Below are 14,645 nucleotides of genomic sequence, written 5' to 3'. Positions count from 1 at the left end.
GAAGCACAGCCACAGCTCTGCCCCGGCTCCAAACAAGTGTCTTCATCATGTGAGACCCCCTGCCTCGGCCTCCGCCAGCGGCTTTTGTTTAGGCTCCTGCCCCGGACAGGGGTCACCCCGAATATCCCTCTGACTCTGTCCCGGGCAGGCTCTGTCTTGCCCATCTCCCCTGCCCTCCAAGCTGGAACAGGTGACTCACGGTGCAGGCTGAGGGAGATGTTGATGGTGTGCTCATCCACGAAGCCCTTCAGGCCCGGCATGCGGGCACACTTGAGCTGTGTCTGGGCAGCACTGTCCCCAACGTGCACCCAGCACACCGTCTCGTTGGCATAGCTGAAGTCCATGGCTGTGGTCTGCCGTGTGCTAGTGGGTGTGATGGTAGAGACCTGGGCCCCACTCAGGTATGTAGCCAGGATGTTCTGTGAGTTGGCAATCAGCAGCACAGGGGGTCGGTCTACCGGCTCTGTAGGTGGAGGAGAGAAGGGTCAATGCAGCAAGTGGCCCTGAGACCTCTCTGGCCACTCCCCATCAGGGAACAACACTGAGGGCGCCTAGCTGTACGGCCACAGGTGACCCCACCTACCGTTCTTGGCCTTGCAGGAGCGGTTGTCTGGCTGCAGCAGGTACCCTTCCACGCAGCCGCACGTGAAGGAACCATCTGTGTTGGTGCACAGCTGGCTGCAGATGCCATAAACCGAGCACTCGTCAAAGTCTGCCGGGAAAAGGAGAGAGCGCCGTCACTTCCAGCGTGCCGAGGGCAGGGAAGGGAGTGCCCTCAGACACCACCAGGGATGTGTCCAAGCCTACGGCTACTTCGGAGGACAGTTTGGCAGAATCTATTACAATAAGAAATGCGGAAACTTTATCACCTAGAGAATCCAGACTTGGAATCTACCCTGGAGAAATATCCACACACGTGCATATTATCCATTTGCTCAGAAAAGATTCCTTGAGTACCTACTATGTGCCAGGTACTGTTCTAGGCTCAGGGGATACATCAGTGAATAAAACAGATTCAAATTGCTGCCCTCATAAAACTTAAATTCCAATAATAAATGAAATACTGTTCCTACGATAATATGACACAAAGGTAAACGGCATGTTAGAGGAACTAGTGCAATGGAAAGTGGCTGGCGCTATGGAAAAATATTAAGCAGAGAAAGGGGGCAGAGAATGCCGGCGCTGGGGGTGGGATTTTAGGGAGGTAGGGATGGCCTCACTGAGAAGGTGGCATTTGTGCAACGACCCCAGGGAGGTAAATTTAAAACAGAAAAGTTTGCATTGTGTGTAACAGAAGAAACTGGGAACATCTTACGCATCAAAAGGGAGATGGCCAAGTAAACTGTGGTAACAGTCATACATCACAGTGGTTTTTAAAAGAATGAGGTAGACCTCTACATATTAACATGGAAAAATCTCTAGAACATACTGGGTGAAAAAACTGAAAAAAGCATATGTACAGTATGATATTTATGTAAAAAAAAAATCACATGCACATAAACAGTACTTTCAATTAGATTCTCCATGAGTACATGTATACATGGACAGAAAAAGGCCTGGTCAGAGAAGTAGCAAACTGGTAACAGGGTTGACCTCCAGAGAGATGGGGAAGGGACCAGAACTGAAGAGGATTTGTCAAAGGGGACTTTGGTTTTATCTATAATGCTTTAATTTTTTTTTTTTACAAGAAAACTCACATATGACCTATATAATTTTTTTTTTTTTGGCTGCACCACACAGCATGTGGGATCTCAGCTCCCTGACCAGGGATCGAATGCACGCCCCCTGCACTGGAAGCGTGGAGTCTTAACCACTGGACCATCAGGGAAGTCCCTGACTCATATAATTTTTAAGACGACTTTTAAGAAGTCTGGTGGAGGGCTTCCCTGGTGGCGCAGTGGTTGAGAGTCCGCCTGCCGATGCAGGGGACGCGGGATCGTGCCCTGGTCCAGGAAGATCCCACATGCCGCGGAGCGGCTGGGCCCGTGAGCCATGGCCACTGAGCCTGCGCGTCCGGAGCCTGTGCTCCGCAACGGGAGAGGCCACAACAGTGAGAGGCCCGCGTACCGCAAAAAAAAAGAAGTCTGGTGGAAGCAAGTAGTTAGGGCCCACAGTCATGCCCTGAGGCTGTAAAGCCTGTAGCCCCGCCTCCTGTCTTGCACCTTCCATCTGCTTTCTCCTCCCCAGCCCGGCCCACTACCCCTCACCTCCAGCACACACGGTGGGCACACTTACCTTTGCAGGTCTTGCCGTCTGCCTGAAGTTGAAAGCTGTTGTTGCAGTAGCAGGTGGGCCCGTTGAGTGTAGGGACACAGTGGTGCTGGCAGCCCAGATGAGAACACTGTCCTCGCTGCTCTGTGTGGGAGCAGGTGACACATACTCAGGACTCCAGACCTGGCAGCTGTACCCAGACTGCAACCTTCCCCCAACCCTTCAGAAACCACTTCTGCTGCCTGCAGTGTCAGAGATGAAGGGGCTTACGAAGCATCGACCCTAAAAATATAGTGTCAGCGAGGAAACCGAGACCAAGGGTGGGTATAAGATAGGTCCAAGGTCACACAGCCCATTATGATTTAGAACCCACATCTCCCTGCTCTGGCTGCTCTGAACTCCCTCTGTCCCCATGGAGAGGGGTTCTGGTAGTTTGTTGGCGTCAACAGGAAGTGGGGACAGTGATTCTCATCCCCTTCACATACCTCTTGCCTGCACTGCCCGAGGACTGCAATGTTGGCTTTGGGGCTGAGGGTGAAGAGCTGGCATGGAATTGAATCTTTCTGTGCAGCACCCTAGCTCTTGTCTAGAAGCACCCCTGCAACCCATCCCTTGAGCCCTAGAGGCCTCAGAGAGAAGGCCCAAGGTCCAGGTAGAGGATAGGAGGAGGAGCAAAACTGGCTCCCCTGGGATCCTTCTCTAATCTTCCTCCTGCCACTGACCCACTTCCACAGGGGAGACAGAAGGGAATGAGACAGGAGGGGGAAGAGGTGGGAGAGCAGCTGCCCCCCCAGACCAGCGACCCAATTAATGGTCTTGCATGAGGCCAGGCGGCCTGGCCACAAAGACCCCTTTGTCCAGCTGCCTCACACCCCTGCTCCCCCCCTCCCACCTAGGAGAGAGCACTGCCTGAGATGCTAAGACGTTTAGAGGCACTAAGCCTGCCAGGAGGAGCTAGGATCGGGGGCCGGGCCCCGGTTCTTCCTTCTCCTTCCCATCTCTGCCCGAGAGCCCGAGTGTGCTGCCCTGTCCAGCCTCCCCCCAACACAGGGGGGAAATAGTGTTTGTTCCGGAAAAGCTGGAAAAGAGTTTCTCTTCTGGATATGGGGTGGGAGGATGATGAGGTCCAACTTCTGTAATATCAGAGAAGGAAGTCCAAACCCTAGGTTTTCGAGGTTCTTGGTTGTTTTTGAAACTGACCAGGTATACAAAATCAAGCAAACTTGAACACACGCCATCCGATAAGATGGGACGTGCTTGGTAATTGAAGTCAGCCCCTAGGCCCACACTCTGCATCCCATTCCAGGAGCTTCAGAGAAAAACATGCAGAATCAACCAAAGGAAAGGATAAAAATCTTCCACAAACTCCCTTGCTCCACACTCCCTGCCCTCAATGAACAGGATCCAGATGTGTCTCTTCCCACAGGCAGCTGTTTTCTGACACGCGTTACAGGCACAGGACACGGTCCCCACCCCCCAGGGAAGATTGCCCCACACCCAGGGGCTTGCCTAGGGACTCACAAAGCCAGGCTTCTGCTCCAGGCCCAGACCTTGAGGGCAGTAGGAGAAGTCCCCATTCCCTGACTCACAGGCCTGAGGCCCTGCCTGTCCCCCCCTGCCCCCAAAGAATCTCTCCCATTGCTCACGTGGGATCCAGACTCTCCCTGGGTCATGGGGGCCTCCAGGGGGAGAACTGCAGAGCTGGTGACCTGAGCTGCAGGTGGGAAGGAAGTCTGACCTATCATAGTTCCCTCTTCAGCCTGGGTGACTTTCCCATCAAGCAACTTCACAGAGCCTCAAAGATCTGCACTTCCTGGGGGACGCCTTTGGGGCCCTGGAAGTGGAGGCAGGGGGACAAAACTCCAGAACCCCCCGACCCCAGCTTCAATCACAGCACCTGCTCCTCTCTGTTCATACTCATGTAAGAAACGATTTGAAGAAAAGACCCCGCTGTTTACAGAAATAAAAAGTACAAAAACGCTGATCTAGTATAAAGCTCTCATTTCACAGGTGGGAAACTGGGGACTGGAGAGGGGTAGTGACATGTCCAAGCACACACAGAGAAGTGCCCGGGGCACAGGGGAGCAGGACAAGGCCTCATCCCCCACAAAGGTGCGAGGACAGTCCTTGGATGGCGGGCCTCCAAACCTGTCAGGTGCCCACCTGAGAACTCACTGCATCCACCTGGGACAGGAGAGGTGGAAGAGCCCTTACCTCGGCAGTGGGGCCCCTCGTCCGACCCATCTGTGCAGTCCTGGACCCCGTTGCAGAGGCGGGACATGAGAATACACAGCTCGGTGCCCAGGCAATTGTGCTCGTTCGGCTGACATCGCTGGGTCTTACTCTGTGGACCTGGGGGCAGATGGAAAGGCCAGCATGACCGCACTGGCTACAGAGGCTGTCTGCCTAGTTGTTCACTGGGGGAGGGGGTGGGGAACTGAGACTGGGGTTACAGGCACCTGCACTTTTTAGATCTCAGGAGGCCTAGGGCCTGGATAGACTCTTCAACCTCGAGCTCTCCTATGCCATTCCCAACAGCAGCTACACACCTGGGAGCCGCCAGGTGGAGGGGAGAACTAGGTTTTAGCAAAGAGTCCACTCCCCAAATGCCCCACGCTGTGGACCCCAATGCCTCACATTCTACACTCAGGAGACAAAGTACACCTCCCTCCTATAGCTCCCCAGGTCACAGAGCCTGGAGCTGAGAGCTGGACCAAGTCTTCTAGAACTGCACTTCCCAATATGCAGCATCATACGTGGCTACTGAGCATTTGAAATGTGACTAGTTCCAACTGTAAGTATAAGATGCACACTGGCAAAAACAAACAAAAAACAATGGGAGTTCCCTGGTGGCCCAGTGGTTAGGACTCGGTGCTTTCACTACCATGGCCCTGGATTCAATCCCTGGTCGGGGAACTAACATCCCGCAAGCCACATGGCATGGCTGAAAACAAACAAACAAACAAATAAATGAATAAATAAAATAAAATGCACACTGGCTTTTGAAGACTTAATACCACAGCCACAAAAAAGAATGCAAAAGATCTCATTAATACTTTTAAACAAATAATATACTGAAATGATAATAGTTTGGATACATTGGGTAAAATAAAGTTGAAATTAATTTCACCTGATTATTTTTACCTTTTTGAATGGGGCAACTAGAAAATTTCGCAATTGTGTACATGGCTTGCATTATATTTCTGTTGGATGCACTGTTACAGACCCCCAGCCCCAGAGCAGCTTGCCTGATGCAAGGCTTTGGAAACGGTCAAAGGCTGTGGCCCGCTGATGGTGTCTTGGTACCTCCTTTGTTACCCAAGAAGATGGGCTGGGGGAAGGGCAGGGCAGAGCTCCTGAGGGGATTCTAAGGAGGCCAGGTGACCTAGGACGCTGGCTAAACCGGTGGGCTGGTAGACAGACCACTGCCCATTGGCTCCCAAGCCTGGACAGGGTGTGAGAGAGTGTCTGTGTATGGGTGCACCTGTCCGCCTGTGCCTGGTAGGAGTCCACATGCACAGGTGAGGGAGGCGTGTACGGTGGAGCAGAGTGGTGTGGAGTGAGGGTGAATCCATGGCCCTGGATCCAATCCCTGGTCGGGGAACTAACATCCCACAAGCCACATGTGCTGGTGCTTCTGGCCTTGGTATGTGCATTTCCATGTCCTTTTGGGAGCGAATCTGGGTTTGTGTGTGCGTGTCTGGGAGCATCTGTCTGAGTGCAGGCTGTGTCTCTGCATCCCCATTTCCGAGTGTTGACTCTGCGCTGCTGTGAGAGCATGTCTGTGCCAGCATCTGCCTCTGTCCGTGTGTGTCGGGGAGGGTGGAGGGGAGTGAGTCAGTGCCCGGGAGGGACTCAGCATGGGTGTGATGGGCCCAGGACTGTGCATGAGTGGGGACAGTGTGGGGATGTGTATAAGGTGGGGTTTACATTGAATTAAAGGGAGGAGGATAAAAAGAGCCAGATCTGGACCTTCTGCATGGCTTTCTTTATCCCTAACGCCAAGCATTGGGGTCAGAAATGTGGGGCATAAAGACGGCATCAGACAAGAAGATGCTCCAGGCTGAGCCACCCCCCCGTACAAACACTTGCAGAATATCCCTGGCTCCCACACCTCCAGGGCAGGGTATGAGGGTGAGGCAGACAGAACTGGTCGCTCCCTTTCTGGCCCTAAAATTACCCCTAATAATTATGGGTGAGGGTGTGGAGATGGGGCTGGGACAGGATAAAGCCGGAGAGAGAACGGAGACAGACCTAGGAACGCAGGATCCCCTAGACCCCAGCCCAGATTAGCCCCGCAGAGGAGAGACTCTGCCAGCTGCCCAGGACTCTAGGGTCCCGCCAGAAAGTCCTCCACTCCCGCCACTGGCAGGGTAAAGCCTGGGTGGGGACCTGTCTCCCAGTTTAAACAGCTGTGCCTCTTACGGAGGGCAGGGGGAGCGGGGGAGGGCGGGAAATGCGCAGGGGCGGGGTTTCTGGGACAGAGACTTAGCAAGGGGCCAGTGGCCTTTGGCCTGGGAGCCTGAGGACAGGAAGGGGACCCAGCAAGACCTGGGGGCACTCATCAAGGATCAGGAGGTTCAGAGGTGGGAAGAAGAGGGATGAGCCAGAAGGGAGGGGAGCCTGGGCCCTCTCCTTCCAGGAAATCTGTCAGCCCAGAGAACACAATCTCTGGCTGGCTTGGGGGTATAGCAGCTGAGGGAGCTCATTTCTGAGCACACCAAGCACCATGCCGGGCTCTTTGAAGAGGGGGAGAGGACAGTTTTAGCTGTGTCATGTACAAACAATCATAGAGCAAGGTCCACGCCAGACTAGAGCTCAGCTGTCCTCATCCCAAACTGCCTGGGCCAAAAGGAAAAGGCATAAATCGGTGGTGTGGGGGAGGGATCCAGAAAAGGCACTTACAAATCTCGGGAGCCTCGTCAGATCCGTCGGGGCAGTCCCTCTCACCATCACAGCGCCAGCCCTTTGAGATACAGGTGATCTGGTCTCTGCAGGCAAACTGCTTTGGGCTGCAAGTCTTAGGGACTGGGGTCAAGGGAAGAAAACAGGGGTGTGAATGAGGGATACAGGCCAACTCTATGGCCTTAAGCGCTCTAGGGCGCCTCCTCCTCCCCCAGCATCAGTCTCCATCTGGCCCAGACTCTGACCCACGGTCCATGTGTTGGGGGGGGTGGGCATGTGGCTGGGGTTCACTCCCAGAACACCGCGTACCTGCGACGGTGGGAGGGGAAGGATGCAGGGAGCACGTTTTATTGCCCCCCACTCAGTCCCGAAGACTGCCTGTTCGGTGTGCCCTCCCCCAGTCCTCAGGGTCAAAGCCCTTGCTGTTCTCTGTTACTCTGGTCAGACACCAGCAACCCCATTTTGCTGACTGAGAGTGATGGGGCATTTAGCCATTGGCGTGTTTTCTCTTTATCTTCCTCCCTGTCTCACTAGAGGTCCAGAGCTGGTCTTTTCTAACCTCTCTGCTCCTTCGCCCTCTGGGACACTTTTGGTCCCTGGGACCCATCATCCTGCCCATCTCCAACTCTTAACCACCAGGCCCCCAGATGGGATGTGTGTCTGGGGTGCCCTTGGCACAGTGGTGGCTTGGAGATGGCATCAGCAGAGGAGCCCTGCCTCCACCTGCATTCTCTAAAGACACAGCCTCCCTTGCTGGTTAGACTTTCAGCAGATGCCCTCAGAGGTAAGAAGCACCTAAGATTGCCCAGGATGACAGAGTTGGAGAGCTGAGGCAGGGGGATGGCTGGGGTGACCTGTAGGAGCTGGTTTCAGCCCAGCCGACCTGTTAAGGTCCTATATCCGGGACCTCTTTGCCCTAAACCCTCACCCCCACCAGCTTCCCTCTGCTCCTGCCCCATTCTCTTACCTCATTCTCCGGGGATGAATTAAAGACGGTAACGCTAACCCTCATTGTTACCTCAGTATGTGCCAGGAAATGTGGTACACTAGTTCTTTCCACGTATCATCTCATTTAATCCTCTCCACAATATGACAAAGTAGGTACTACTAATACCACCATTTCCTAGATGAGGAAACCAAGCCTCAGAGAAGGTGGGTTCACACAGCAGGCAAGTGACAAAATCAGGACTCATACCAGTTGAGCTGACTCTAAGCTTTTAACCAACCAGTGCACACCAGTCTCCCCATTCTCACTGAGAGGCTCTCAGGAGTTGTTCCTCCCGATCCCGTCACCATGCCCTCCACGGGAAGAAAAGTACCCCCCTCCTTCACCCCCAGCCAGTCTCCCAGCCCTTCATCGCCTCTTCCTTGGTCTGCGTCAATCCCATTTCTCTTCGGCTGCCGTGCACTGGAAACCAGCTCTGTGCCAGGCACCGCACTAGGCACTGGGGTGCCAGGGAGGGGCGAGATGGCCCCTCAGGAGCCACAGCACCCTGGGAAGACGGCAGGGCAGAGTGAGCTCAGGGCTGGGACAGAGCAGAAGGAAAGTATGTCAGGGCTCTGAGCAGGGAGGGATGGAGTGTGAGGGGAGCCACACTGAGAAGACGTCCTCCCTCCCTAACCCCCATCTCTGGCAGAGGGGACAGCACTCAGGCCCCCGGCCAGGATGAGAGCCGAGTTCAGGAAACACATCAAGGATGGCCTGGCTAGGCCCCCGGCCCCGGGGTCCCCCTCCCCTCCCCCCCACCCTGAGCAGGGAATAAAGGCCCCTTGAGGAGGTGGATAATGCTGAGTTCATTGCCCCACTGGGCCAGCTGTGAGGTCTTCCCGGGGAAACAGCCCGCCAGCCTAGTTAGCATGCCAGAGAACGGTCCTCTTCCCCTGGCCAGCCGAGACCGGCTGGTGGCGGGGCGGGTAGAGGGGGCTGGAAGGGGACTCAGAGGCAGATGGGCTGTTTGGAGCCCAGAAAGGCCCCCATGCCACCCCTGCCTCCACCTGGACTTTTAGTCCACGCCCCCTCTCCTCCCCAGGGTAGAACTCACAGCCCAGGCCTGAGGTCACCGGTTGGTCACTCCAATCTCCCCTCCATTCCGAGTCCCAGCCATGATCCCCTCCTCCTTTGGCCCTCACTTTGTCCCCCGCGCTGTCCCCCACCCCCATTTTTGGCCTGAACTCGACAGAGGAAACAGCAGCTGGCAAACTCCGAAAGCTGGAATGAGAGAGATTCACAAACCAGATGTGCTCTCGCAGAGGGAAGGGAGCGGGGGATGGGAGTGAAAGGAAGAGGAGCGCTCAGGGCCCCTGTCCCACAGCAGCATCCCTTTGGGCCGGGGCAGGGGGACTGGAGGTGCACGTCTCCCACAGGTCAGGGCAGCACAAGGATCTCGAGAGATGTGAAAGAACTTCCTTTCCATCAGGGATGGTGGAGAAAGCCCTAGGAATCTCAAGTGTGAAGGCTGAGGCCTGTCTGTGATTTCCTTCAGGGGGAAGAGGGGAGGAAAGAAACAAATAACCTACTTCGGGGCAGTCTACACAGCCAAGGGAAGCCTCACTTGGAGGCAGAGGGAGCTGCAGTGCGGTGGGGTAGGAAACTTGTAATCTGCTTAGAGCCAGCAGCCAACCCCACTGCCCTCAGCTGCGCCTTCCGCTTCTGATGCCAGCACCCAGGAAACCCACCTCTGTGGCCTTAGATGAGGGAACAACACGGCCCTAAGTTCAGGAGTAACTAGTGGCCTCCCCTGCCTCCTGCCCCTCATGAGACTTGGGGCTTTATAAGGATATGAACTAACATTTTTCAACATGGTCACTCTGTGTCAGCCGCTGAGCTGAAACACTTTGTACACATTAACTCATTTGGATCCTCAAACCCTGCGACATGGGTCCTGTTGCAATCCCCATCATACAGATGAGGGAACTGAGGTACAGAGCGATTAGTGACCGAACCGGCAGTTCCTCACTGGCCACGATGATGGAGCCACATGAAGAAGGATGAAGAAGGGAAACGGCAGGGTCCTCTGGCGCTGGGAGTGGGGACAGGGATTACAGGAGGTGGCAGTGGCCTTCAGGGCTCCTCAGAGAGGAGGGGAGAAGGTGGAGAAGACGGAAAGGGACAAGAACGGGACAGAAGAGGGAAGAGAGAAGGGAGAAGAAGGAGAGGACTACGGAGGGAGAGCGAGCGAGGTTGCAGAGAGAACGCCAGGACACAGGGGCCGTCTGTTCTCAGCTTTGCCCAGAGATGAATGTGACCGCCATGCTAACTCTGGCCAACACCCCTGCCCCCCCTCAAACCCAGGCACCCAGCCCAGCCATGGCCCCCAGGGCCACCAAGATGGAGCCAGAACAGGAGGTGTAGGGTTGGGTGTGCATCCAGACACAACACGGACCCCGCTGCCCTGCTTAAGCCTTGGCTGTCATCCTGTCCCATTCTGGGACCTTGGGGGCAGGGTGGGGAAGGGCGGTGAGAGGGCCTGACCAGAGTAGAGAGAGTGACAGGGAAGTACAGCCCTGAGGGAGTCTTCTCCAGAGAAGGGGACCCATCTGTTGATCCCCTTGGGAGCAGAGATGGAGAGGAAGAGAGATGGTGAGATTTCCTAAAGACCCAGGAGACCTGAGACAGGGTAAGCATGAAAGAGACCCCTGAGACCCTTTTCAAGAGCAGACACAGCAGAGGGAGAGATAGGCTGTGTATCAGGGGATGTTTTCTGAAAGGAGCCACATGATATATCTAAGGGAACAGAGGAGCCAGGGGGTGGCCAGGGGGTGGGGGACAGAGCCTGCAGGAATCTAAACTTTCAAACATATGGGGGTGGGACAGCAGGGGCCTCCCAGACCCTAACCAAGAGCTTTTCACTGAATTTTATGTATTTTGGGTGTTACCCGGTGGCTCCTTCCCCGCAGCTCAACGAGGCTCAGACACATTTTTGTCATTCCTGAGTCTGGGCCTCTGCTTTGCGGCCTGGACAGACAGACAGGATGGCTTGGGCTGCTGGGGGAGGGGAAGGGTCTCCCCCTCCATCCTGAGTCAATATTGACTCAGCAGGACATTAGCCTGACCTCCCCACCATCTTTTCCTTTCCCCACAAGTAAAATCAGACCCTTTGAATGTCTCCAGAGGTCAGCATATCTCTCACCAGGCCTTTAGAAGGCCTTCCCACCTACCCCCCAACACACACACACAGCTTATGCGCTGCAGAAGGAAAAGCTCTAAGCTCCTGACCCATTCCTCACACCTTTCTCCAGTCCTCAGGTTATGAGGAAGTTCTGCCAGAAGTCTAACCTCCCTCCTCCTTTCTGAATTATCGGCACTCCCTCTCTTACTCAACCCACAAAGGGTATCAAGTTCCCTTCTTCCAGAAACATTCTCTCCAAAATTAGTGGAGGGGGAAGAAGAGAGAGGAACTTGGAGGAAAGTGGAGGGAGAACTTTCACTGCCGAACTGGATACTCCAAGCTTGGCCTGGGAGGGGAAGAATAACTCCAAAATGGCGAGCACGTGGGAAAGCCCAGGAGAGACTTCTGCTCCCAGGTAGCTTTCAAGATACCAAGAGGCCTGGATGGAGGTGGATGGAGACAGACAGAGACAAAGCAAGATACAGAGACTGAGAGAGACAGGACAAAGAATGTCACAAAGGATGAGGTAAGAGAGATGAGAGGATGAGAGACAGAGGTTCTTTGAGGCCAAGAGAGCACACACCAATGATACACAGACAGAGGCAAAAACCAGGGAAGGGGTCTCAGCCGAGAGGTTGCCAAGACAACGACACAGTTGTCTTGGGATGACCCCGGAGAATAACATCCCTGAGACTCAGGGTGGGGAAGCATATACCTTGACTTGGACAAAGAGAGTCTCTGCCCTAGCAGTGCCTGACCCAAGGGAGACTCAGAATAGGGGCCGCTGCCTCCCACAGAATTGGGAGGGTGGGAGGAAGGAAGACTGAAGCTCTTCAACAGGGAAGCCAAGGCCTCCAGGAGATTCTCATTTTCCCTGGGGGTGCAAGAGGGATAAATACCCCCCCTCACTGTCCCTCACCTCTTTCTCAGGGAGGTTTTACACTGGGGCCTGGGGCCACCGCACCGGAAGCAATCTGGAGCCAACTGCTTCCTTCTCCAAACAATGCAGGATCCTGCTAACCAGGCTGAAATCTGGGACTGAACACAGGGGCATGGGTCTAGGTTCTTCAAACACCCACACCCAGCACCCAGCTCCACCAGGTCAGGGACAGCTTGCATGGTCCCACTCAACTGCACTCAGATTCCCAAAGGGCGAGGAGCCCCCATCCGGAGTTGGAGGACTTGAATGCTGGAGAGTTCATAGAGGGTTGGGGAGGGGGGCGGTGCCCTGAGAGGAAACTACTGAGGGGAATAAGCCTTAGGTTTGGGGTTTTGATATGCAAAGGCTGAGACTACAGCAAGAGGAAAGAAAGTTAGACTTGGTAAGGAAGGGCTTCCCAAAGGTAAGGAAGGGCTTCCCAAAGGTAAGGAAGGAGTTTTGTAAAGTTCCGGGGATTTGGACAGGATCTGGCTCTGGCCAGAGCCCCTGCTGACATCCTTAAGAGGCCCAGTGATGGGGAGTGGTTGGGGGCAAAAAAATATAGAGAAAATGGAGGAAGGGGGAGCAAGATGAGGAGAAAAGGAAGTCTTGAGAAGCAGCCTCAAACATCAAAATATCCCTCCATCCCCAAATCAACATCCCACACATCCCTGGTTTGAAAGACGAGGGTGAGGGGAGATGTCCAAGATCTGAGTCTGACCAGGGGAGAAAGGAGTTTGGAACCATCTCTCAGAGAGCCAGAAGGCAAACAACTCAGTCTCATAACTCACTTAACTGTCCAGCTTGTCTGATAAATGGTAATACACTGGCTCGAGGGGGTACGTGGAGATGGGTAGGAGAGAGGGAGGCAGCCAGCCCTCTCCACTACAAAATGTTCCTAATCTCAGCAGGAACCTCAATAACTCCTCTTCCCATTCCCCATTCCATCTGTTTCTCCATCCTCCCAGGTAGCAAGTATACTCAATTCTGTCTACTAGCAGGGAGTGACATTGCTCCCCAAAGAGAAGGGGACCCTGGGAATTGGGTTCAGGCATAGCAGAGAAGGCAGAAATGGTGGAGAAGGACCCTAGGGCTGCTCCCCTGGAGGGAAAGCAGCAAGGTCTGTGATAGCAGCAGAAAGGAAGGTTAGACATTGAGTCAGGTAAGCTGGAGCCAGGACGTGTCCTTCTCCAGAAAACGAAGGAGAAAGTTCCGTGTCTGTGGGCCTGAGACATGAGGGCAGGGGTGGGGATAGAGGAATCCGTAGGCTGTCCTGGACAACATTGGCCCTACAGGTCTGTGCAGTTTCCCTTTCCCACTCCCCAGAATGGGGTAGAACCGATGATTCACTATTCCCATTCTTAAGGTGAGCACAGCATGGGTGTTTGGGGAGGGGTCCTCTCTCCAGGACTTTGGATAGAGTTTGGTTTGAGCTGGGGTTACAGCTGTGGACTGGGTGGAAACTTACAAAAGCGTGGGAGACCATTAAGGAAAACACATCCAGTCTCCCTCTTCCACTCACCACCCACCAACTTGGTGTGGCAGATAGAACCACTTTGGAACCCTGGGGGTGAAGCTCCCTGGGGCCATTCCTGACCAGGCTGGGGACTTTTTCTGCTCTCCACAGAGACCCCCCTTTTCCCTCTGCTTTCCATCGTGGGGCTCTTGATGGGTCACTCTCTCTCAAAATTTTTTTCTATCCCTCCCAGAAGTCGCTGTACCCAAATCTCTCTGCCTCAGTTTCCCCTCTCACTTCACAGGGCTGAGAACAAGAGGAAACAACATGCATAACTGAGGAAGTCATGGGCAAGGGCTGGTCTGAAGGGTATTCAGAGCAGAGCCTCTTTGCTCCTCTTGGGCAGATAATTGATGTGGGATGGGGGGTAGGCAGACAGAGTCCCCAAGACGGCATAACTGAGAGCTACTGAATATATTGTCTTTCTGGGCACAGCTACTTCCTGACCCCTTAACCTCCCTCCCCCAACTGAAGCAAGTTGTGGGGTGGGGAAGAGAGAGAGAGAGAGAGATAGTCTGGTTTCAGAGAAAAACTTTCCCAATCACAATCTGGCAAAATTTAGAAGATGGAGGAGGGGTGCATGATGGTATTGGGTCCAGATTTTTCTCTGGATGAGAGGACTAAAATGACGGGAAGGGATGAGATCCCACCCCTTCCAAATCAGGGGCCCAGCCCAGCCCAACCCCATGACCCCAGCTCAAAGCTTGAGCAAGACTTGAACCAGTGACTCACAAGTAAGAGGGAAAATCGCTGACATTAAAGAAAGGCAAGAGGGCCCCCCATTTCTCCAAAAGGACACGGCTCTAGCCCAAACCTAACTGCAGTCTACAAAGTGTGTGCGTATGAGGGGAGGAGGGGAAATGCTGGAGAGAAATAAACACATCTACCAAAGGAGCAGGGAATTAGGGGGTGGGGGCATAGCCATAACCCCATCCAGCCTCCAACTCTCCTTCCAGTACAAACTGTGATCAGACCAGAAGTCAGG

At 54.2% G+C, this 14,645-nt stretch overlaps 1 protein-coding gene across 5 annotated transcripts in view; it reads right to left on the bottom strand.

Moving 5' to 3' along the window:
* The window catches only part of LRP1 (LDL receptor related protein 1), a 79,711-nt gene that overhangs the window by 63,660 nt on the left and 1,406 nt on the right, over positions 1-14,645 (bottom strand). For all 5 annotated transcript variants that reach the window (XM_089920890.1, XM_089920891.1, XM_089920893.1 and 2 more), the window contains exons 2-6: positions 7,117-7,239; positions 4,426-4,563; positions 2,236-2,355; positions 584-712; positions 200-463 (exon numbers count right to left, since the gene is read on the bottom strand). In XM_089920890.1, the coding sequence (XP_089777016.1) occupies positions 200-463; positions 584-712; positions 2,236-2,355; positions 4,426-4,563; positions 7,117-7,239 (774 nt within the window). The remainder of the gene's footprint in view (positions 1-199; positions 464-583; positions 713-2,235; positions 2,356-4,425; positions 4,564-7,116; positions 7,240-14,645) is intronic.

This window comes from Delphinapterus leucas, chromosome 11 (assembly GCF_059928025.1).
Source record: "Delphinapterus leucas isolate spDelLeu-1000000601 "Yukka" chromosome 11, BTC_Dleu_Yukka2, whole genome shotgun sequence".
Lineage (NCBI taxonomy): Eukaryota > Metazoa > Chordata > Mammalia > Artiodactyla > Monodontidae > Delphinapterus > Delphinapterus leucas.
This window is presented reverse-complemented; position numbering and strand designations above follow the sequence as displayed.